Source organism: Candoia aspera, chromosome 2, assembly GCF_035149785.1.
Source record: "Candoia aspera isolate rCanAsp1 chromosome 2, rCanAsp1.hap2, whole genome shotgun sequence".
Lineage (NCBI taxonomy): Eukaryota > Metazoa > Chordata > Lepidosauria > Squamata > Boidae > Candoia > Candoia aspera.
In genome coordinates, this window is record NC_086154.1 from 50,288,562 (window position 1) to 50,314,465 (window position 25,904).

Consider the following 25,904-nt stretch of genomic DNA (forward strand, 5'->3'; position numbering starts at 1 on the left):
ATAGACTGTCATTGAATAAATTTTCCAAGGCCTTCATGGCTGCTCTACCAAGTGCTAGTGTGTGGCATATTTCTTGATGCTTGCTCCTTTACTGTTGATGGTTGATCTTAAAAGGCAGAACCTATCTACCACTTCTGTGCCTTCATTGTGAATTTTAAGGCTTGCTGTTTTACCTGTCATTAGATTGGTCTTCTTTATATTTAGCTTTAGACCCATTTTTTCACTGTGCTGCTTGACTTTTATTGCTAGACCTTGCAAATCCTTTGCATTTTCGACTATCAGGGTAGTGTCATCAGCATAGCTCAAGGTATTGATGTTTCTTCCTCCAGTTTTAAAACCACAGTCATCTTCTTCCAATTCAGCTTCTCTTAATATTCAGTGTATAGGTTAAATAAATAAAGGGAGAGTATACAGCCTTGTCACACTCATTTGTCAACTTGAAGCCAGTCTGTTTCACCGTGTTCTGTCTGTACTGTGGCTTCCTGACCTGTATATAAGTTTCTCATGAGGACAATTTGATTTTCTGGGATTCCCATTTTATTAAGCACATTTCACAGCTTGATGTGATCAACAAAACAAAGGCCTTTCTATAATCAATGAAGCACATGCTGACTTCTTTTTGGTATTCTTTGGCTTTCTCAATTATCCAGCAGGCATCAGCAATAATACCTCATCTCTTATGTTCGTCGGCCTTTTCTAAAGCCAGCTCGAACATGGGGCATTTCCCTTTCTGTGCAGGGCTGTAATCTGCATTTGTTAATCCTGAGCATTATTTTGCTAGCATGTGAAAATAAGGATATTGTACTATAGTTTGCACATTATTTAAGACTCCTTTGTTTGGTACTGGTAAGTAGACTGACCTCTTCTAATCTGTTGGCCACTGTATCATTCTTCAAATTCGTTTAGAACCTTTATAGTTTCTCCATCTGTTGCTTGTCATATTTCTGTAGACACCTGCCCTGTGGAACATCACCTGCCCCCCCACCCCCAAGGTGAGAGTGATCCTATCCTTGACATCCTTCTGGAAGTTCCTTAAAATATGGCTGTGTCAGCAGGCTTGGGGATCTCAAGGAAATGCCAATTTGATGAGATTGCTGTATTGTTTTAAACATCAGTTCTCTCCACTGTCTTGTTATTACTAATATTGTTGATATCTTTTAATTGTAGTTTAACATTTGGATTTTATTTTTTGTTTTTATTGTAAGCCACCTAGAGGCACTTTATTGTGAGATGGGCGGCTATATAAATGTGACAGACAGATAGATAGATAGACAGACAGACAGATAGATAGATATTCTGAGTTGGTAATGAACAGAGTGCTGATCTAAAACTTTTAGTATTACACATTCTTGTAAATAAAGAATATCTTCTAGGGTATCTTGGATGTTGACATCTCTATTGTATAGAATTTCAGTATATGCCTTTCATCTTCATTTGATCTTTTTAAAAAGAATTTATTATCTATCCATTCATGTCCTTTACCATCCCAATTCCTTTAGCATACCAATATCTCCTTCTCCAGAAGTCTTTCAGGAGACTTCTCTTGTTTCTCCATGTCTGTTTCCATCTTCTATGTCTTTACAGGTGTCATTTTAAAACTATTTCTTGTCTGTTCTAACAGCATTCTGAAATTCTTTGTTAAGTCAATTTCCACCATATATTCTGACATCCAGTTTGCTTTCTTCTGTTCCTTGATCTTTGGCATTCTGTTTTCACATTCATCTTTAACAACTTCTTTTGATTTAAGTCCCCACTTCTTCTGGTTCCTTATCAATTGAGTTCGTGACTTAATTATTGATGATCTCCTTGAAAATGGTGGGTATATGCTGATCGTTCTGCTTTAGTTTGACTTGGAATTTATACATGATCTGTTCCACAGTCAGCTCCTGGCCACATCTTTGCTGTTATAACTGAGCTCTTCTATCTCCTTGTGTCAAAAATAAAGTCAATTTGATTTCTGTGTATTTCATCTGGTGAAGTTCATGTATAAAAGCATCATTTTGGTTGTTTGAAGAATATATTACAAATGAAATCATTGGATTCAAAAACTGATAAGTCATTCTCCTGCTTCATTTCTGTTTTTTAGGCTGTACAAATCCAGCAACATTTTTCTCCTTAAATATTTCTAACTTTGGCATTCTAGTTTTCAGCCACAGGCAACGGATCTTACTTGCATGTTCTGCTCATTTTAAATTGAACTTGACCGTAAAACTCATCAACCTCCTCCTCTTCTGCATCAGTGGTTGCAGCATAGACTTAGTTAAGCATCATATCAAAGGGTTATCTGCAAAGTCAAACTGATAGCATTCAGCCACTGACTGCATTGTACCTAAGTCCTGTCTTTGCTATATGCTTCCTGACTATGAAAGCAATGCCACTTTTTTCTTTGCTTTTATGTCCTGAGTAGTAAACAGCATGATGTTCTGATGGAAAATATCATATTCCAGTCCATTTCAACAGTTCATTGATGCCTAAGATGTCAATATGAGCCTTCCTATGTTCATGCTTCCTCTATTTCATGTAGGAATTTTGTTTTCCGGTATGGCAACATCAGCACTAGATTTCCCAAAGGCTTTATCTAGCCATATTGTAAATACCATTACTACTTCTTCCTCAGTAACACGTTGAGTGCTATCTGACTTGAGTGGCCCATCATCTGGCACTCTGTTGTCAATGCTTCATATTATCTGTCAATGTGGTTTTCTTGGAGTGGTTTACCATTACCTTCTCCCACTCAATATGAAAGAAGATCTTTGCCGTTGTCGCTCAAATAATCATCCATCTCCAGCATCTTCCAATACTGCTGCTGCCCAGTATAGGCGCATTTTCCCTTTAGCTAGGAGCTGGAATGACTTTGAGTGACCTTGCTGGGAGTGACAGTCCTGGCATTCCTCACTCATTCCTCCCAGGCCCCCTTCCCTCTGCAATCGGTACTTGAGGGGAAAGTGGAATGTAGACCTTGGGATAAGAATAAGGCTGGTTAATTTAGTTTATTGAGTAAAAAGCCTCAGGAAGAGGAGACCATTGAGGATGAATTCGTCTTTAAAGCTATGTCTTTTTGCCATATGAAGATTTTTTATAAGCAGCTAATATATTAGGAGTTTGAGATTCTAGTCAACCTGTGAAATTTAACTTTTTTTCTTTTGCATTTGTACAGAATAAAAAGTTTTTTTTTAAAAGTTATTGTGCTATTCAGTAATTACATGTACTTGTTTGTATACAAAACAATAATATAAAGATTCTTGCATATGTAAGCAATTATGTTTTAAAGCTGATTTCTGCAGAGGACAGGAGAGTGATCCATTTCTACTATCTCATAAAACACCATGTGAAAAAAGGTGACTGCCTAATTATGATACATTTTGTATGCTTGTTTAAACAATAAAAGTTAAAAGGAGGGTTAAAAAAATACACAGCAAGAAATTTGAGGTGGCTACATCCCAAATGCATTTGAAAGGAAGGATGGTAAGTGAAAATCTTCAAAGAACTTGCTTGTCGTGGCAACAGTTTTTTACAAGTTCAAATGGGTCAATAGAAATGAGAAAAGAAACTGCTTATGATAAATATATGATTTATGAGATTAAAAGGAGAGGCAAGGGTTCAGTCAGCATGACATCTTAGAAATTGAGACCCCAGGTGCCTTTCTACAAGACAGAAATCCTTTCAACATTATATTGATTTGAGAACAAAAGCAAGGGACCTTTTCAGAATGAGTTGGATTGGGGAACAATTTGGCATACAGCTTGTGTTTCACAAGTATGTCTGAAGCCATACAGCAAACTCCATTTTTAAAAGAAAAAAAAAATGACTTGTTTTGGCCAAAATAAAACACAGATATTCTGTTGGATAGCTGTTCATATTCCAATTAAATTAAGTCAGGTGCAAAGATTACCACTCAGAGCCTCATATGCCCTGCAGCAATGTTTCAGTGGACACTTTATAAGTAAGTAAGTAAGTAGCTAGCTAGCTAGCTAGCATATATGAAATGTTGTTTTGGGTGTGGAAGATGCAGTCATCTACTGGTAAAAGTTACACATGTCTTTATTAAGCTCCGTTACTTACATGTGTTTTGGAGTAGAGGGACTACTGTTAAACTTTATTTCTCCTTCTCTGTTGTGCTACATTTTAGGTTTGTTATGTGTTTTTTAACACATGGTACCTGCAGACAAATGTACAATATTTTCACTGACCTTTTCCTTTATGGGTCATATTTTGGAAGATAGAGTATAATAACTTCAGAGCTGCTTTTGAATGTAAATATTTATAAAATGACTCTATATGCATATTTTTTCATATTGAGATTACAACCAATCTTGAAATTAATAGGTGAATCTTTGCAAATGATTATGCGCCATCAAGTCATTGTCAACTCTTTTTGCACATGATTGATTATGTGCCATCAAGTCATTGTCAACTCTTAGTGACCACATAGATTGATTTTCTCCATGATCTAGGACTATATGCCTATATTATGTATACTATTTACAATGGCACATTTTAATCTCACTTTCAATGATAAACACAGTGGGTAAATCCAAGGTTGCATGAACAAATGTTTGTTTATACAGTAGAACTTTCTGTGTCTTTTTTTCATACTACCCCTGTTATCTCCCATCTGCTCAGAAATTTCCCTCCCAACCAGAGAGCATAGTTTATGGGTATATATGTGATTGTGGGCAGCAAAAGGGGAGGGAGGGCAGAATTGATCTGGCAGAAGCAGTCAGTGGAAAAGCTGCATTCTAAATGGCCCAAAAATAACAATTCAGAACAGAATTTGTTCTCCAGTTTGTGGCTTAATAATCAGCATTTCATAAAATAAGTTTGGGAAGTCCTTAACCTAGAGCTGGTACACTGAGAACAAGTTTTTTCCCCCTTACATATCTTTGGTTGTGTCCTTTGGAAAATCTTCTTCAGAGGAAAATGGAGAATCAGATGGGGAGAATATTGGCCTTGGGGAAATAACATATACATACAGTATTAGCCTAGAATAAGACACAGAGCTGAGTTCCTTTTCAATATACTCATTTGGTTAATTACTTCTAAGTCTTTAGGAAAATATGAACAATTTGCAAGGTGGAGTGAGATTATAGCGAAAACACATGCAAGTAGTCAAAATATTGACTGTCATATTAAAAATATATCACTTGTATAAAAATGAGACTCGGAAGCAAATATTGTTGATATCTGCACAGCTAATTTATGTAAAATGGCTCTATCAGTATGGCTTACATTATATCATTTAAATAGTATGGATTTATCCACACATTATATTTCTGTAAGGCAGCTTGGGTGCTTACCAACCCGTGAACAAGCAATGAGCTTAATAAAATTTAGGTTTTTTTTCTTGGCCCCATTACATTTAAGTGGCTTTTGGCATGCCAGTTAAATATTAAACATGATATTCTGCCTAGAGAAATGTATACATTTATTCCACAAAAAGTTATTTGGAAACTAAAATAGCCAGATTCACAAAGCACAGTAAGACTCACCCAGCTGCCAAAAGCCCACTATACCATTTAGGATCATTTTTTTTAAAAGAAATCTTGGCATGGTGAATGAATCTCTTGCATCAAGTATTTTGGTCTGTTCAGTAGCAAATGCACAGGGTTGAAGAAGGAATGGAACTGCATCAAGAGGTCTTAATTGGAATATATATTTTACAGTAGGAACAGTTCGGCAGTGGAGTCAGTTACTCAGAGAACTTCCTGTCTTTTGCAGGAAGATGTTCAAGCCAAGTGTGTGAAGCTTACTCCAGCTCCTTACCTCCTTGGACACATTGAAGAAAGATCTGAAAATGTACTTACTGAATAAAGCAAACTGGTGGAAGGGGCTGTGAAGAGATGTTGTGAATGGTGTTTAGTTAAGTTAGATGGTAGGGCTGGTTTGCCATAAATCTGACTGGCAAAGTTAGACAGCAGGGGTATCAGGTTTATAGGTTTAGGATTTTATAGTAGTATAAGTGTTATTTTACTGTGACTGAAATGTATCAAGGTACGTTCTGATTTATTGTAAAATTCTGGTAAATTTAACTGATTCATTAATTTTGTTAATGAAATGTGGGTTAAAAACCCCACAATTTGGATAGTGGGTGCCCAGGTGGAGGTGCATTATAAGCAAAATGTATGTTTGGTTGGTCAGTTTTTTCAATGTACTATTCTATCACTTGGCAGAGTCCCCATTCCCATGTGCCTGAGTTGCAGGTCCTCTTGAATTTTTATATAGGGCCTGATATAGGACTATGTAAAAGAAATAACATAATAAAACTAAATCTATAGTATAATAATACTTTATTTTAAAACTCCTAGCCCCAATATTTAAATATCTCACCCTTTTTCAGTATGAGTGCAGCAAGGAATGTTTTCCAGGAATCCCTGTCCAGTAATCCCTGCTGTGTTTCTTGACAGAGGCATGGAAATTATTCCCTTCTCCTCAAAGGTGTGGTGTGGAAGAAGAATGACAATTTCAGAGGTACAACTGGAAGACTGTGCATACTCTTCCAAAATTATCAAGTTTTATAATTTTTAAACATTTAATAATAGGATGAGGAAGAAATCCATAAACTCCACCCCATGTACAGCTCAGATTATACTGTTTTAAAGTAAAGGGTCTTATCCTAAGGTTATACATCTCCTAGCCAGTCAGTAAATCCGATTAATACATATATACAGTTTTTTAAAAGCAGTCGTGCTCACAGGCTTTTTTTTTAGAAGACGAAAGACCATTTATATTTAGCAGGAGGTTAGTTCTCTTTGGCATGATACTGATGTAATACTCAGAGTGACTGTCCATAAAGTTTGGTTTCATGATGAAGGAAGCTAATTTAAAGTGGAGAAACTCTTTAACCTCTGCATTTTTCTGTGCCCGCTTTAAAGCTGTTTGCTTGGTAAGCTGATGCTTTGCTAACACTTCACTTTTATACTGGAAGAACTTCTCCACGATATGTTTCCAGTTAAGTAGGAATAATGGAAAAATGTAACACCATTGTTGTAAAGTATCACCAATAAAATCTGGCTGTGTGACAGTGACAGCGAAAGCAACTAAATCTCTCCATTGGCAACTTTGCCTGAATGATAGGAGCATGAGGGACTCATCATGGTTGCCTTGGTTGTCACTTTCTGCCTTCCCAATCTATGTTAGTCTGTTCCAGCTCTGGACTTGTGTAAGTTCCCTACATTTTAATGGGGGCTGTGCAGCTGACCGTTTTCCTCAGGGCCAAGTGGAGCTTTTTCAGATTGCAGAGCAGAAGCAACTTCTGATAGTGTTCTGGCCTTATGTGTACGCTTGTGCAGACGAAACAGGAGCTGCTTGTTCCAGGAAAGTGGGAATGTGTTTCCCCCAAATTTGCAACTTCGTTCAAATATGCTTGCATTCCACAGTTTTAAGAACTCCTGTTCTAAATCATTTGGGAAAAGATTTAATTCATTTGTTTTATCCGTATTTCCATACTTGCATTAACTGTACTTATTGGCATGAAAATTTAACAAAAGAGTTTTATTAACTTGTTAATATAACCATAATTGTCATTTAAAAGGCATAAAATCAAACTCGTAACATGTTGAGTTAGTTTTGCTGTTATCAACAAAATTGATTTCTTTGGTATATCTCTGTACCAGGGAAATTTTGGATTGATGAGTGCCTCTGGTAGTGGTGAATATATTTTCAAAGGGGACCTTGTGGATTCTGTTTATTGCTGTTAATGTTTGACTATAGTACTATAGTCGGTACTATATCCATGAATGGAAATCAGAGTGATTTAACTGTAGTCCATAAGAACTTGTGTGATTTGCTAATCTTTAAGGTGCCACAAACCCTGAAAATGGAAGTTCGTTCGTTAGCTTAGATACTGCTTTTATATATGCCATTTTCTCCTACCTGATCTCTCTAGAAAAGGAAATCTCTGTCTGTATGTCTATCTTCATAAAGTATATTGTTGCCTTTTCATGGATAGAGACATTGGCCTGCTTAATTCTTTCTCAAGGTACAATAAACATGCATTCTGTAAAGTATTATTTTTAACTTTTGTAAAAAAAAAAAAAAAAAATCTGCTTTGATTTTTGTTCCAGGCTTTTGGTCAGGCTCATACCAACCACAAGAAAGTAGCAGCAGATGGAGAGAGCAGAGAGGAGACTTTGATTCAGGAATCTGCCACAAAAGAAGAATACTACATGAAAAAGGTTATGGAACTGCAGACAGAACTCAAACAGCTGAGGAATGTCCTTGCAAACACCCAGTCTGAAAATGAACGCCTAAATTCCGTTGCCCAGGAACTGAGAGAGGTGAGTATATTTAAGTAGCAATGCTTGAACTGAAAAATCTTTGAAACCTAACAGTTGCATTCCCTTGGAAGAGATATTTATGTGGTAGGCTGCTCTGAAATTAGAGCTATTTGGAACTGTTCAGAAACATTAATTGTTTATTACTTTTCTGATTCGCCTTTCTGTCCTGTAGCAGCACTGAAGACAGTGGCTATACAAATACAAGCCTGACAATGTTAATAGGTATCCTTTCTGGGCCTAAGGGCCCATCAGTCCTCCCTGACCCATGCCATGCCTCTCACACGCTGTCTCACACCCTCTCCGACCCGCAAAGCACCTCTCATGCACCCCCTCACACCCTCCTGCACCCCCACTCCCATTTTCCACCTGGCAGCAGCCACTTGCCTGCCTGTGGGCCCGGACTTGCAAATTCCAGTCCCAATTGCCATTGTAAGTTGAGGACTACCTACCCTAAGGGTTTACTACAGTCAGGACCAGAAATATTGGAACAAGGATAACTGTTTTGGCATTTGGCCTCTGTACACCACCACACTGAAGTTGAAAGGAAACACAACCAGATGGGAGCGAAGTCAGGACTTTCAGCTGTAATTCAAGGGGTTTGACAAAAGTGGGGCACTAACCATTCAGGAAGTACAGCCAGTGGCATACACACACACCCATCGTTGGTGGCTCATAAGTGATGGAATGAATGGCTGACAAGCAGCTGCATGGCCAGGTGTGGCCTGTTTCCTGGGTACCCCATGACCAATCAAGCAGATAAAAGCCCAATCAAGGAACTCCCAAGAAGAGAACAACCCCCACCAACACAAGCTGGACAAACCACGGTATATAAACAGAGAGCAGGTCCCACTCCCTCTTCACACTGAAGATGTTGCCTAGCCTGGCAATGAAACATCTGCAAGAAAACAACAAGGCCCAGAGAGCACCAAGGACTCCACATTTAACACTTTATTTTGTTTTGAAAAATGTCAGTAATCTATCAGTTCTTCACATACTACATAATGAATGTAAGTGTTAAAAGGAAAGGCATGCTTAAATATGTATGAACAACAGGATGTAGGAATTTGTTAAGAGCTGCAGCTTCTCACTGGGTATTTGCTGCACAGAAGTCTTTACATGGGACTGTGCATGACAAAAAGTTTAGTTTTATAAGGGAAACAGTGTGATTGTGTGTTTTTGCATTGGTTATTAGGGGGAAACTCTTTATCTTGGTGAGAAATAGATTTGATTTCCAAAAAAAAATGTGTCCTATAAACTTATTTCTGTCTGCTGGATTTCCTGCAACCATTGTTGTTTTTTCTGTTGGCATATAAGACATTGAGGTGTTAATGTTAACATTAAAACATTGCCAGAAAAAAGAGGTTATGCAGTTGGCTGCTTCTTTTTGCATTTCTTTGTTCTTCGAAACATTGTACATGGAAAAATTTATCAGAGTTCTTTTTCCCATTTGAAATAAAACTCTATAAAAGAACACCCATTTCATCAAGTCTGGAAGTTACATACTTTAGAAGAGTGTACTTCAGCCCCATTTTTATTAATTAAATTTTAGCAGTTTTAGTTAACTGCAATTGGGAAGGAACATCGCTGAATAGGCCCAGCTGATTTATTTGAAGCTCTCAGCTGGAGAAAAAAGTGTAGCAGAAGTGCTGAAAATAAGAGCCGCTGATACCTTGTGTAAAGCCTCCTAATTCAATTGTTGAAATGCTCAGATTTTTGATGCTGCAAATTTCCCCGGTGTTGCCAAGTTAAGGAGCAAAATGGGTGTTAAACTTCCACCTTGATGCCAGTGCATTAAGATCAGCTATAGAGGACTTGCTCATAGTCTTCCAGGTCAATCTGGGTCACAAATCAGTGGCCAGAAGTAGCACCCTGATTATGGGCTTATTTCCTGAGGGAAATATAGCTGGTTCCTTCTTTTAAATGGTAATTAAAGACATGTCTGCTTCAGAACCAGGCTAGATTTTAAATTGTCTTTTTAAAAATGTACTGTCTTATTGTATGATGGGTAATCATAGTTGATTGTTTTATTTGCTCTCTACTTGAAAACTGTTTCCTTTGTACATATTTTTGGGTCCCTTCAGTGGGAAGAGTGCTATAAATAAAAGTAATAATAGTATTTTGCCCCTTAAAAATCCCCAAACCACTGCACCATTCTGTCTCTCTCTCTTATGGGTTTTTTGCTTAATATGTGTATATTTGGGGATTTTGTTTGTTTGTTTGTATTTGGGGTTTTTTGCTTAATTTTATGTTATGTAACAAAAACACAGAATCTTAAGAATGGTTTGGATATTTTTAATAACATTGTGTTTTTGTTTTTAATAGATTCTACAACTTAAGATGATTTGTCAAGAAAAGGGACCCACTTACTAGAACAGAAACATAGGAAGTGGCCATCTATCCTTGTAGCTCATTTCTACCTACAACAGGGTTTTTCTAACTGTGTTCCATGGAACTCTATGATTCTGGGAAACTTGATGGGGCTCTGTGAGAAATTAAGTCCCCCCTCAACAAAGTTGATTGCAATTTTTCTCGGGTACAGTGGAAAGGGGCAGGGCTTGTCAGCTGACATTCAGAAGCCCTACTCCCCATGGGGCATTTGTGTGCATGTGACAACTTGTTCCTTGATCAGCAGTTCCAGGAATTTTAAAAAACTCCTGAACTGTACTGATTAACATCAGCTCCTCAAGGGTTTCAGGCTATAATCTTTCTCAGCCTTACTTGCATAGGCCAGGAAATAAACTTGGAATCTTTTATTATTTACTTGCTCAATCAATTTGTTGAGCATCGTTCACAGTAATGAATACTTAAAACAGAAGAAAAACAAAAACCACTATTAAAAATATAATTACCTGTGTCAGGGAAAGAACTATATACTGTTCCTAGTATAACACTGACCAACTCTGGTTCCAAATCACCCTGCCCCAGAGTCTGCTGAAAGGTTTCACTAAGCCACAGCCTTTCATTTGGATAATGTTGAGCTCTTTAGAGCAGTGTTTCTCAACCATGGCAACTTTAAGACGTGTGGACATCAATTCCCAGAACTCCCCAGCCAGCATATGCAAGTCCACGCATCTTAAAGTTGCCAAGGTTGAGAAACACTGCTCTAAAGAGCAGTGGTGGAAACTCTAGGGCAGAGCTTTCCATAAGTTTCATGTTGGTGACACACTAACACATTGCAGGTGCAGCTGCATCACTGGAAGTCATGCAGAATCAGCTGTTTTGACCCGATTACGCATACTGCGCATGTGCAGTACCTGTATGATCCCTCGGCCACGCGACACACCTACACACTGCAGCCGACACACTAACATGTTGCGACACACAGTTTGGAAAGCTCTGCTCTAGGGAGTGTTTTGCAAAGAGAATGGTGAGAAATGTGTATACCTGGCTGGAGTTTGGAACTTACTTTACTTATATATTTTTAATCAGCTTTCTTTTTAATTAGCAAACATAATTTTTATGGTTCTTGTGTGTTAAGCCCATAGATGCTATTCAGATTCCATGTTTGTTCCTGAAACTTCAATTTTAATTTAGAAAATGCTTAATGGCATCAGAGAACAAGTTTTCTGTTTCTAGTAGTCCTCATGATTGGCCAACAGACTTACCAAGCTAAAAAGGTCTGACCTTGTAAAACTGATATTCTGTGTCTACTCATTCTTTTTGAAAGAATAGACCTGGGATTTGGACAATCTCTGTGCTAAAATCCTCAAGCATAGACATTCAAGCAAGCTGTTCAAGTCCTAGAACAATGTCTGGTATTAGTCATAGTCAGCATAAAGGAAAACAAACTGCTGCTAAACCCAGATAAGACAGAGGTACTCCTGGTCAGTCATAGGACAGATCAAAAGGTTGCTTATCACTCTGAGTTCCTTTGGGAATGAAAAGCAGAGGGTAAATGTAATATATAGTTTCCATGGCTCCCTTCAGCTATGTATGTCAATCACTTGGTCTAGTTTGAAGCCTGCTTTTGCTTTCTGCCTTTTAGGTAATGCACAAAAGATTTGGGTATATTCACAGTACATGAAATATATGAACTTGCTCAAAAAGAGAGGGAGAAACCTTATGCGGAAGGAAGAGGAAATGAAATGTGCATCCTTACTTAACATTGTGCACCCCAAAACTCCAATCCTTAATAAATTGCATGTCTAGCTCAGTCAACCTTACTACCACTACTTTCCTAAGCTGCTTCCCCACCAAGACACTGAAGAACAAAAGTGAATTCCTGTACAGGGTTGTCATAGAGTAGTTCCCCCACCCTCCACCCCATTGCCATGGACATAACCATACTGGCTTATTTTGCAGCACTGGCATGACTATATTTGCCCATCATTGTTCCTCTCTTTGCAAGGTTGTATGTAACAAGGATGCATTGGTAGGATAATTTTAAAAACAAAAGTTTAGAAACTCAAAGATAAAAGAATGAGAACATACTGTGTTTTATGTCTTCTCTTTAAAATGAACTCTTTTTAAAAAAATGAAAGCTGAGAGTTATGGGTCACCTCCCCCCCATCACCTTGCCCTCCTTTGTTGTCATCTGTGATGAGGACTGTAAACTACAGCTGGTTAAATTCACTGAGCAACCACTGCTCTGCTATACCTATATTTTCTTCACAGCTAGAACTGCAACTCCCCTTTGAAGATGTTTATTCTGATGTTGTGTGCAGGTAGATGCATGTGGCACAGAAGCTACTGGCCGATTTCCAAGGGTAATATATTTTTTTAAATAAATATGACATAAAACAATTACTTTTAAACCACAACTGCTTGAGTTTCTAGTTTGTTCCTGTTAAGACATGCAGATAGGGTGGTTTCTAAATATGAATGTAGCTCTTCATATTTGCTAGCTCAACAAATTGTGTCTCATGCGATCATTCCAGAAGATGCAAGAGTCATTTTGCATTCCATTGTTCAGGGCAGGCTGTACTTAGAGAGCAGAAGTATATAATTTGCACGTAGGTAGTTCCAGGTTCAGTCCCCAGTATCTCCGGGTCCAGTTGTGGAAGATAATGGTGGAAAATCCTGAAGAATTGCTGCTAGTCACTGTCGACAGTGCCAAGCTAGAAGGACCAGTGGTTTGATTTGATTCAAGGCAGTTTTTGATGTTTCTGTGTTCTGTTTAGCAAGAGTGGAATGCAGAAATGTAGGCTAATAAGCTTGCTGCTCCATAAAACAGACATGCAGATTTTTTTAGGTGCCAGAAATAAAAGCTCTTCCATTTTAGATTACACTGAAAATACAATTGTTCTATAGTTTATATGATGTATGAAGCAACCCATAATTATTGTGCAAGCGTTTGCTGTTGGACTTCCAGTAGAGGTATGGCAAACTGAAGACATCTCTGCAAAAGGGGAACTGATGGCCATGGCAAAGACCAAGGAACCGGTGAGCAGAGCAATTCTAACAATCTCCTTGGAACCTCTCTGGATAAGGAGAGGATGGGAGATCGGCCACATGTGCTCCAAACAACTGCTTCTCACAAGGAGACTGCAGGATGGTTTTTCCACGGGTTTGAGTGCTGGGAGACGACAGGATCAGCCACCTTCCTCGCAACTGCAGCAGAACCTTTTAAAGGACACTAAGTTCGCAAACTTCACTTTCTAATCACTTTTGGAAATTGCCTATTAACCATCTTAAAGCTATCAGAGACCTTCAGAACAACAGGTTTGAAAAGAATCGGGTGAGTTTATCTTCAACTCTGAACAAATGAAAAATTAATTATAAGCTTAAGAACTTAAAAGAATTTGAAATAAACAGCAAAAAGCTAAATAAGATTTTGATCTAAGAAAGTTGTAAACAGATTAAGGGTTCAGATAAATTTGGAATTCTGACTTTTACTATAAGATTTTGGAATGAACTTTAAAAAATAAACAGCTTCTGATGGGAAACAGGCTTATTTTGACTATCCTGGCTATTGCAAGTCATAACAAAGATAAGTGATGATTTTAGAAATTGGACGCTTGAGGGGACTAAAGATTCTAAGCAGAAGGAAAAAAAATACAAGCCTATCAGTTAATACTGGGAGTTGCAAAATGCACAAAATGTTATAACATTAGAAATATTAAAGGAGATCTTTGAAGAATGGAGCCAGAAATTAGTACCTACAGTATCAACATTGTCAGTAATGATGTCTGCGTCTATGAATAGACTGTGTCTAAAAGATGTTAATGAAGGAATGATAGATGTGGAACAAATTTTATCTGACAAGACAGAGAAAGTACCAAAAGTGGAACTAAAAATGACAGGCCAAGAGAACAATTTGGAAAAAAACACTACTGGATATACAGAAGAAACTGGCCAAGGCTGTAAAAATTAAAAGGGAAATACAAATGATAAACCAAGAGAATGACCTGGAAAATGTTTTCTTATTGGATTTACAAAAGAGGTTTGTTAAAGTCTTGAAGAAATCTGTGCGATGAGATAAAGAAGAATTGAAGAGAAATCAAATCCTATGACAATATTTGATTGAATTAAAGATTGAGACTGTTAGAAGTAAAAGGAAGGAATATAAAGTTGATTTATTTGATCAGCGTTAAAATAAGACATTTTTTGCAATGTTCTGGCAAACCTTTATGGACTTAATGCAGACACCAGGATTGAAAAGCTGATGTTTTATGGATTTCCTTATAGATAAGGGTTGGGATATGGGATAAAGACATCTGTTTAACCTTATAGGGGGTGAAGAGTTATTAAATTTGTTTATGCTTGCGATGAAGGTTGGAAGTCACTTTATTTATTTTTCTTTTTTCTTTTTTTCTTTTCCTTCTTTTTTTCTTTTTTCTGCACTTTTTATTCTTTCTTTCCATTCTCTTCTCTTTCTGTAAGTTTAGTTTGTATTAGTTTTTACTATTTACTATTTATTTATCTACTAATTAAAATTCTTAATAAAAATTATATTCTAAAAAGTGTTTGTTGTCAAAGAAAATGAAGTGATAAGCAGCACTCTAGTCTGTTACTAAATCGTTTTAGGAAAAATGGGACTCCTGCTGTATTCAGGGTTACAAAGAAAGTAATTTCTATTCCTTTTGAAACCATAAAAATTTTCCTGTGGTTGCTTTTCAGGAAAGTTTCTTTGTTATTTTGAATCTCAGTTATCACTCATCTTTACTTAGACAAGGTTGTGTAAACCCTGTTAATCCACAACCTCCAGGTTTCATTGTAATTCTTGCAGGAGAGCTTTCACCAGTTCCATGGGCTACAGTAGCTATCAGATTTCATTCTGTAATGCTATCCTAAGGCTCTACATTCATGAAGTGTTTTGCAAATATATTTGTGGGGGGCATTGCTTTTGTCTATCTTATTTATAAATAACAATACCTTTCCTTTTTCCTATATTTTGTAAAAGTAGTGTGAAAGGGGGTACATACTGCACAATTCTTCTAAAATTAGATTGCTCCTCCCCCAATCTTTCAGCAGTTCATTTTTCAGACTGAAATTCCTTATATGATATTTTAGGGCTGTTGCAGCAGGTTTGACTATATTTATGTTCAGGTTTAGGTCATTTGACATTCACTTGTTCCTATCATATATGAAGTCTTGGCCACTGGTCGCTGTTGTTTTTAACAGACTGGCATAGTTGAAACCAGTCTTGTGCTGGTAAACTGTTTCAGTGGTTCCTCTTTTCATAAATTCATTTTCTTCCCTCTTATATGTTAATTCTGTCAGAAATAAGAGATTATGGCACAAATGCAATAAGATTTCCACAGTATAATTGCAGTTGGTGATCACCATTTCCAGAAACACATCTGGGTTTTGTTCATTCTTTGTAGGAGAGTGAGGGTATGAAGGTTCCATGTGCTGTATGTTCAGGCTTTGCTCCCTGGCCTTTCTTCCTGTATGTATATCCCTCTGTTTATGATCAGAATCTCCATACAGTATATACATAGGCAAGTTCTTCTGCTTTTGTATAAAATGGAGGAAAGATTTTTGCCCCGCCCCACAAACTGTAAGTCTGTAAGCTGTGATTCCTTCACAATTAACCTCTCTGAATCTATTTGGCTTACATGTAAAAAATGTACAAAAGAAATTTACTGCTAGGAATGGAAGTGGTGGGAGAAATGCAGATTCTATTTAGGAAGATTGTGTTGGATTGTATACAGCTTCTATCCCCTCCTCCCACCAATTCAACCAATATTATTTCCAGCAAGTGTTTATTTTTAGGTTCCAGTGCTGTCACCATAGTAGCCAGTTAAGCTTCTTGTTAGACCCCATCTGCCTACATTGCCTGTCTGGGGCTTTTCTCTATGTACACAGTAGCCTGATTGTTCCAGATCTCGAAGTTCCCATAAGCACCTGCCTGAGCTTCATTACTAAGGAGATAAAATTCCCAAAGTTGGAGTCTCACTTATGCTTCCAATAGGATTTATAGCTAAAATGCTTATGAGTCCTTTAGCATTTCATTAACTTCTTGTCTGTGCGCTCTCTCAGAAAGTGGCTGTGCCAGCCAAATAAAAAAGCTTAGGATAAAAATGTAGATCTTTGCAACCAGAAAACTTACACTAAAAACTGCATATTCTAAGAACTTACAGTTACTGTTATTTAACGATAATTAAATAATTGTTATTTAAAAAGAGCAGACAAAGCAACAAGCTTCTTTCAATGTTGCTAATACAGAGAATGTGGCAGGCAATAATTTAAATGAATTAATTTGTGTGCTCTGAATGAAAAAGAAATAGTATATTGTAGAATGGCTGATTCATTAATAACTATACAGTAGTAGTTTCTAATATTTTCTTAGATGAATGATACTTTTTTATAGACAGGATTTTCTCTCCCTAATATTAACAGAACATTGTCCATGCTGAAAAATGTGACCAAAAGGATGTGAAGAAGCATGACTCATTTCCTTGACAATTCAAAATAAAAGACCAGACTTGCTTTAATTGCAACACAGTGAGATGAAGTATAAAATGGACATGAATCATATACCTAGAGAACATACCTAGAATTCATAGGTCTACTTCTACTTCTTCATGATAAGGAAAAGGGCATGCCAGATGGAAGTAAACTCTAGCACATGCAGCTGGACTTCAGTAGATTAAAAAAAAAAAATTGAGGAATCTGCCAAAAAAAATTATTCATGGAAGGAAAAGAAATAGTTTAAGTTGTAGATAGATCTAAACAGGATAGTTATCTAGGCATGAAGAATTTGTGGTATATAGGAACAGAAATTAAGGTACTGTTGCATTAGCATTCTAATTCCAAAGCAGAGGAAATTATTGCAGGTGATGCATCAGAAGAGTTGATGGAGGGAAGGGGCAAACAGAAGATTCTAGAATACCCATTAAACTGAAGGGATATTAGCATGAGGAAGACCCAGCTGCTCTTCACAACATAATTACTACAAGTATTCCCCCCTCATTTGTTGTTCAGTCCCTTCCAACTCTTTGTAACCCAATGGCCATTATTTCTCCAGGATTGTCTGTCAGTAGCTGCTTGAGTTTTTTTTTTTTTTAAGCTTGTATCTAATCATAAATTGAGGGCCTTTTACTATTTCATTTGGTTTTCTTCAGTGATTCTTGCCTTCCCATTATGCATTCAAAATATTTAAGGTTTATCCTCAGCATTAGTGCTTGCAGTTAGTAGTGTGTGCTTTATTTAGTATTGAATTATTCGTTTTTCTTGCAGTCCAAGGCATTCTGAACAATTTAATCCTGCACCAACTCAAAGACATCTATTTTTTTCTTTGTTTAGTCTTTTTGATGATCTAGGTTTCGCAGCCATATTATAACTAGAAAACAATGGCCTTCACAATATGTGCCTTTGGTGTCTCTGCACTCTAAAATTTTGTGTAGACTTGTAGTCCCTCTGCCTAGTAACAAATTTATTGGCAATCATGCTTATACATTTTTCAGCCTAAGGAGATACAGCTTGTTATTGCTACCGCTACTTCTTCTCCACCTGTTTGCATTGGGTTGGCATTGCCTGGTGGCATAAACATAGGTTTAAAAAAAAAAAAACAGCAGACTGACATTTCTCCTCCTTCCTTTGCCTTCATCAAGTGATTCCTCACTTACAGCCCTCCAACTGGTACCAGTAACACTTCTGATGTCTTACCCATCAGTGGTGATAAGAGTCAGCATTGTTATTTCGTTCCTAGAGCTCTTGCACTGGATTTTAAATTATACTGCGTATGTGTATGTCACCCCACCTCCTGAACGCCGCCTAGCTACGTCCAACAATAGTGTTAGGCTGGCAGAGCTTCTTTCTACTGCTGGCGGGGGGGTCACCTCTGAACCTAACCATGCCCAGCAAATTCAGAATTTAGGGAGTTGTGTTCTATTATTCCTAATTTTGAAAACAAGTGGTTCCATTACTTTCTAAGTAGGTGGTTCCAATCAGTGGTTGTGAGGGGGAGAGGCCATCTGCTGCTTAGCATCTACATGAAGCCACTGAGAGAGGTCATTCACTGGTTTGGAGTGAGATATCAATATGCTGATGATACTCAATTATATATCTGGCCCATGTCACATGGGAGATGTGTTGTTTATTTGTTTAGTCACTTCCGACTCTTCGTGACTTCATGGACCAGCCCACGCCAGAGCTTCCTGTCGGTGGGAGATGTGGTAGAAGTTCTGAGTTGGTTCCTGGTAACATCAGGGTCTAGATAAGGAAAAATAGGCTTAGTGTAATGATTGCCCTAGCCCCAAATACTCAGACTCACAAGAGGATGCTGAATGAAATCTGATTTATTAAAGTACTAGAGACAAATACAGAGAAAGCTGAGAATGAGCAAAAGCGCGCCAAATACAAACTTAAACCCTTGCTTCAAACGTATCCCGCCTCCCTCGTAACAGCCCCGCCCGGCACAGGTGCTAGCAATCGTCAGAGTTGCTAGCCTGGGAAAGTAACCTTGAGCGCAGTAGATAACAGAAACACATTCCAAAGCAAAGCCAAAATATAAGCGTTCCCATCCTCCCTAGACAAATGAAACACGCATCCAATTAATGACATGCGAAACGTTACGATGCATCAAAGACATTGAAACGGCGCACATGACATACCGCCTCCCTAAAAATACCCCTAGGGACCAGGTTTCGAGGGATAAGCGGAGTGGAAACGGGCCACCAGAACCGGGGAAGCCACATCTGGTGCAGCGACCCACTCAGGATGAGGGAAATGTTTCCAACGAACTAAATATTGCAAAGTATTGCGAAGGCGTCTAGAGTCGAGGATTTCTTTAACTTCGAAGTGTTGCTGACCATCAATCATGATGGGGGTGGGGGGTGGAGGTTGGCGATGCCAGCGATCAGAAGGAATAGTCGGTTTGAGTAAGCTGCAATGAAAAACAGGGTGTAAGCGTTTTAGGTTATGAGGCAAGTCAAGTTTAAAAGTCACAGGGTTAATCTGAGCAACAATTGGGAAAGGACCCACAAATTTAGGTGCCAGTTTCTTTGAAGGTTGTGCAGATTTAATAAACTTGGTAGAAAGGTAGACCGAGTCCCCAATTTGGAATGCAGGGTGTGGGGCACGCTTCCGATCAGCATACAGTTTATAATCTGCTTGTGCATCTGCCAATGCCTGTTGAATCATTGGCCAAGAGTCAGCCAGTTGTGTCGACCAATCATCTGTAGTGACTGCACTGGCAGGAGGCTGTGGGAGATCAGTGATAGGTACAAAGTCTTTACCCAGAGCCACTCGAAACGGGGTTTGTCCAGTGCTTTGATGCACTGCATTGTTGTAAGCCACTTCAGCAAATGGTAAGAGGTCCACCCAATTGTCCTGCTGATAATTTACAAAAGCGCGAAGGTATTGCTCCAGAGTAGAGTTAACAGCCTCAGTGGCCCCGTCCGTTTGAGGATGCCAAGCCGTGGAGAGGGCTTGCTTCGTGCCTAACAGCTTGAGAAAAGCCCGCCAAAACTGTGAGGTAAATTGTGTACCCCTGTCCGAAATCAAGCGGGAGGGACATCCGTGTAGCCTGTACACGTGTACAAGGAACAGGCGGGCCAATTGACGTGCCGACGGGATGGACACGCAAGGAATAAAGTGAGCCTGTTTGGAAAAATAGTCTTTGACCACCCAAATGACCGTTTTGCGTTGGCTGGGTGGGAGCTCTACAATAAAGTCCATGGATATTTCTTCCCAAGGGGAAGAGGGGGTTGCTACCGGCTGCAGCAATCCCTGGGGTTTGCCCACCTTGCGCTTGGACATTGCACAGACAGTGCAGGAAGCAATGTAGTCTTTGACATCTTTGCGTAATGTGGGCCACCAGAATTGCCTCCGAACGAGGTGCAGGGTTTTCACAAACCCAAAGTGACCTGCGAGTTTGTCATCGTGGGAACGTGTTAACACATCTTTCCTGAGGGTTTCAGGAACGTAGAGGCGGTCGGATTTCCAAGCGAAGCCTCTGTCAAAAGTCACAGTATCTTTATTCGCAAGCAACCAAGTATCAGTTTTTAGCTCTTTTAGAAACTTTTGTTGCAATTGGGAGGGAATTGACAAAGTGCTTGGCTGAGCAGCGCTTGTGGTAGGCGGTTGCTGCGCGCGCGTTTGGCTTCGCGTCACAGCCTGCATGCCCAATTGGGGCGCCGTCCAGAGGGTGCTCACCACATCTGGCGCCGCCCCAGAGTCCTGAGGTTGCCTGGACAAGGCATCAGCCAAGAAGTTCTTTTTCCCTGGAATAAATTTGAACTGAAAGTTGAAGCGATTGAAAAATTGAGCCCAACGAACCTGTTTAGGGCTCAGTTTTCGAGGGGTACTAAGAGCCTCCAAGTTTTTATGATCAGTCCAGACCTCAAAGGGATGATTTGCCCCTTCCAATAGATGCCGCCAAGCTTCTAAGGCAGCTTTCACTGCAAATGCCTCCTTTTCCCAAACATGCCAACGTCTCTCAGTCTCGGAGAATTTGCGGGATAGATAGGCACAGGGTTTGAGGCATCCTGCCTCATCTTTTTGCATCAATAATGCCCCAATAGAATAATCTGAGGCATCTGCCTGTACCACGAAAGGCTTGGAGGGATCAGGATGTTGTAAAATGGGCTCTTTGACGAACGCTGCTTTCAGCCGCTCAAACGCCGTTTGACAAGCAGGCGTCCACCTCAACAGCGCTCCGGGATTCTTGACTCTCCTAGTATCTCCCACCCCTTTTGTTCGAAGCAGCTCAGTTAGGGGCAAGGCAATCTCAGCGAACCCCCTTATGAACAATCTGTAATAGTTGCTGAACCCCAGGAAACTTTGAAGTTGCCTGCGGGTGCGAGGACTCTCCCAGTCCACGACAGCCTGCACCTTGGCAGGGTCCATTTCTATGCCTTTATCTGAAATCCTATACCCCAAGTAGTCAATTTGGGACTGATGAAAAGCACATTTGGACAGCTTGGCATACAATTCAGCAGATCTGAGTTTACACAAGACTTTTTTTACCAGAGCTACATGCTCTTGCATGGTTTCAGTATAAATCAACACATCATCCAAATACACCAATACACCTTTGAACAGATGTTCATGCAAAACTTCATTGATTAATTGCATAAATACCCCAGGGGCCCCAGCCAACCCAAACGGTAACACCTTATACTGGAAGGCTCCCAACGGGCAATTGAATGCAGTTTTCCACTCATCCCCCTCCTTGATTCGTACACGATAGTAGGCTTCTCTTAAATCAAGTTTAGAGAAGATTTTTCCCTTGGCCAGATGTGACAACATGTCCTTTATCAATGGCAAGGGATATTTGTTGGAAATTGAGACGGCATTTAATCCGCGGAAATCCGTACAAAGTCTCAGTGTCCCGTCCTTTTTCGGGCGAAAGAGAACCGGCGCCCCCACGGGTGAATTCGCCGGCTCAATGAATCCGCGCGCCAGATTTTTGTCCACAAATTCCCTCAACAGAGTCAGTTCCTTCTGCGTCATGGAATAAATTTTTGGTTTAGGCAATTGGGTGTTGGGCAGCAGTTCTATGGCACAGTCCGTCTTTCGATGAGGGGGCAACTGGTCAGCTTCCTTTTCACCGAATACATCAGCAAACATCCTGTACTCGGCCGGCAAGCCTTCCAGAGGAGAGGCCGGGTAAGGCGGAGTCGCAGCTGCCGCAACCCCCACCATCTCCTCTGGGGCACCCTTGCCCTCTGCCGCTTGATAAAACCCATCCCTAAACGTGATGGTTCGGTAAACCCAGTTTATTTGGGGGTTCTGCTGCACCAACCAGGGTACCCCCAACACCACCAATGGTCCCCCTACAGGAGCCACGACAAAAGACAACCCTTCCTGGTGACTGCCCAGTTGCAAGGCTACCCGCCCTGTAAAATGGGTGACCGGTTTGCCCCCTGCCAGGGACCCATCCAATTGAGTAAAAGCGATGGGTCTTTGTAAAGGGAAAGTGGGGAGCTCCAAAGCCGCCACCACGTCGGGGTGCATAAGACACCGGGAACACCCCGAATCAATCATGGCCCATACCTCCACAGTCTTGGATTGGGAGCCCAATTTCAATTTGACCATGAGTATGCGGTAAGTGCCACTCACCGCTGGAGGCTCGCGCCCATTCTCTACCACCTGCCCAGCGGCGCCCTTTAGAGCAGGTGGCTGGCGTTTCCCGCCGGCTGCGGGATTTCGGTCTCCCCCTCCATTTCGTAGGACATCACATCGTCTCCCTCGGTCTCAGCCACCGCAGCTTTCTGTTTCCTCGGCAATGCAGGGGACTTTGCCGGCGGTTTTCCGGGCCGTTCCTCTACCTTTGCCTTCGGGCATGCTGCCACTCTATGCCCCTCCTTACCACATCTCAGACACAAGCCTTTGGCGTACCGCTTCTCTCGCTCCTCGTCCCAGGGTCGTTGTCCCGGTTTCCCCCCGGTGGTCGATGGGCGGCTGGGCTTCACCGCCTTGGCGTTCTTTCGCTGGGCAAAGATCTCCTGGGCATGTTCAGCCCTCCCTGCGAGCAGGATCCACTCATACAACGTGTATGGGTCGTCCCTCCCCAGGGACCAGCGCAGCACCTCTGTATTCAAGCCATCCTTGAAGAGCTCGATTATAGTTGCTTGGGACCAGTCATCGACCTTCCCAGCGAGCGCTTTAAACTCCAACGCATAATCGGCCACTGATCTGAACCCCTGCTTGAGTTCCTTCAGGGCTCGCTTTGCTCTCTCCTTGGCCAAGGGGTCCTCGAAGTGTTGCTTCAACGCCCAGAGGAACTCCTCGAGACTTTCCAGTTCAGGCGCTTCCGACTGGCACATCTGGACATACCAGTCTGCCGCCCTCCCCTTCAGTTTGGTGGCAATGGTGATGATTCTTGCCTTTTCCGATTGGAAAAACGCCCCCCATTCTTCCATATAGGCTTTCGCATTCGTCAGGAAGAACGAGAGTTTGGTCGGGTCCCCATCAAACTTGACAGGGAAGTCTCGCATGCCGCCTCCCGCCGGGCTGCGCCCCACCACCGGTGTTGCTGCGGCGGGTGCTTCCCTGACGCGGGGCGGCACGGGGCCCCGGGGCGATCGCCCGGGCGATGCTGCGATTTCCATCTGGACCGACTGGTCCCCTTCACGCCTCCGCACCACCCGTCGCCGTTCCGGGGTCAGCCCCTGGGAAGAAGGGGTTGAATGCCTCTGGCTAGACTCTTCCCGGACCTCTCGCAACGAGGTCACATCCAAGCTCAGCTGTTTCAGTATAGCCTCCAACGAGTCCATTTTGGACTCCAACACTCGGATCCGATCCGGAGTGGGTGAGCCCTCCGTTGGCTGCACCTGCACCACGTTGGGGGATAATGGGTATCTCTGCTTCCAGGATGGGCCCCCCTCTGCTGTGGCATCTCCTCGGGTCTCATCCCAGGTGAGCAGCTCACCCGGATAGTTGAGGGTGGTCTCCGGGGCCGTTTCCAGCCCCCCGGCTTCGCTCTCCGACTCGGAGCTCGCCTCCTCTCTGATGGCGGACAGCTCTCCACCTTGGTACGGGCGGCCGGACTGCCTCACGGTCGAGTCCGGTTCCCCTTCCTCCATCATCAAGATGTCGGGTTCGGTCATCGCGGGCTCTCTCCCTCACAGGTTAGACGCGTGTCTTCCCTGGACAGGGGCCAGCGGAGTTAGGAACTGAGATTCTCAGCTTTATGTAATGATTGCCCTAGCCCCAAATACTCAGACTCACAAGAGGATGCTGAATGAAATCTGATTTATTAAAGTACTAGAGACAAATACAGAGAAAGCTGAGAATGAGCAAAAGCGCGCCAAATACAAACTTAAACCCTTGCTTCAAACGTATCCCGCCTCCCTCGTAACAGCCCCGCCCGGCACAGGTGCTAGCAATCGTCAGAGTTGCTAGCCTGGGAAAGTAACCTTGAGCGCAGTAGATAACAGAAACACATTCCAAAGCAAAGCCAAAATATAAGCGTTCCCATCCTCCCTAGACAAATGAAACACGCATCCAATTAATGACATGCGAAACGTTACGATGCATCAAAGACATTGAAACGGCGCACATGACACTTAGATTCAGCTATATTAAGACAGAGTGGCTATTTATTCAGAAGCCTGTTGAATCTGATTTGGTATTAACTATGTTTCTCAGTGGGGTAGCATTCCCGTGAAGACCTTGGAAATCCTCCTGGACTCACCTGCTGAAAAATCGGGTGGAAACTATGCTAGAAGGACTTTTGTTCAGCTTTGGTTAGTGTGCTATTTGCAGCCTTACCTATAGAAGGAATCATTGAAGATGGTCACTCATGACTTTGTAATCTTGCAACTAATGCTTTACATTAATCTGTATACTTGAAGACCACCCAAAAACTTCATTTGGTTCAAAATGCAGCATCCCATATACTTATGGGGCAGTCTCTTTACTGCCATGTACTATCACTGCTGTAGGAGTTACATTGATTGCCAGTGTGTTTCTAAATGCAATTCATTGGGCTAGTCATTACCTATGGAAAATGTCTGCTAAATGTTCGCACCTATCATGAGATTCAACAGGAAGGGTCATGGAAGCAAGTGTTATCTGTTGGAACTGCTTGGTCCCTTAAAGAAGGGCAGCCCCCATTTGAATGGCCTTCCAAAAGTTCACGAATATCTGGCTGTTTCAGAAGGACATTGGAGGCTGATTGGAGTTCACACTGAATGTGCTTGTTTTTTTATATGAAATTATTATATTTAATATATTGTTTTTATTAACATTTTATTAATTATTAATATTTTAATTAGTGTTTTGCAGTTAGAATGTTTTGCACTTAGAATTCTTCAGTCTGAAGCAGTGTATAAATCATTAGCCTTCAACATACTGTCCACAGAGCACCTTGATTTTTTCAAAAGCTTGAGTGGGTGGCTGTTTTTAAATGAGAAAGCCACTAATTGAAAAGAGGCTTCCTACTACAACAGATCTGTCTTGCAATGGAAGATTGGGAAACACCACATGCCAGAGTAACTCTCAGTTTATGTTAGGATTAATGAATCCCTCAAATTTCTGGTGCTGGAATGCTAGAACTCTGAGAACTCCACTTCCAGTAGAAGAAGAAAATAAGGTGATCAAGATGGAGACCGTTTCAGTTTTCAATAACCCCTGGATGCCACCTGTACAAGCAGAAATGCAATGAAAGAATTGATCAATTGAGCACAGTACACTGTGTTAGTGTATATAGTAGCCAAGTGGGCCCTGTGGCCAGGCAAGAGGGTGGATAATCAGTCATACTCTGATTAATAGTTCATCAGTAGAAGTCTCCAT

At 40.8% G+C, this 25,904-nt stretch overlaps 1 protein-coding gene across 2 annotated transcripts in view; it reads left to right on the forward strand.

Annotated features, from left to right (window-relative positions):
- Nucleotides 1-25,904, forward strand: part of BICD2 (BICD cargo adaptor 2) — a 105,726-nt gene that overhangs the window by 56,928 nt on the left and 22,894 nt on the right. For both annotated transcript variants that reach the window (XM_063291785.1, XM_063291786.1), the window contains exon 2: nt 8,064-8,276. In XM_063291785.1, the coding sequence (XP_063147855.1) occupies nt 8,064-8,276 (213 nt within the window). The remainder of the gene's footprint in view (nt 1-8,063; nt 8,277-25,904) is intronic.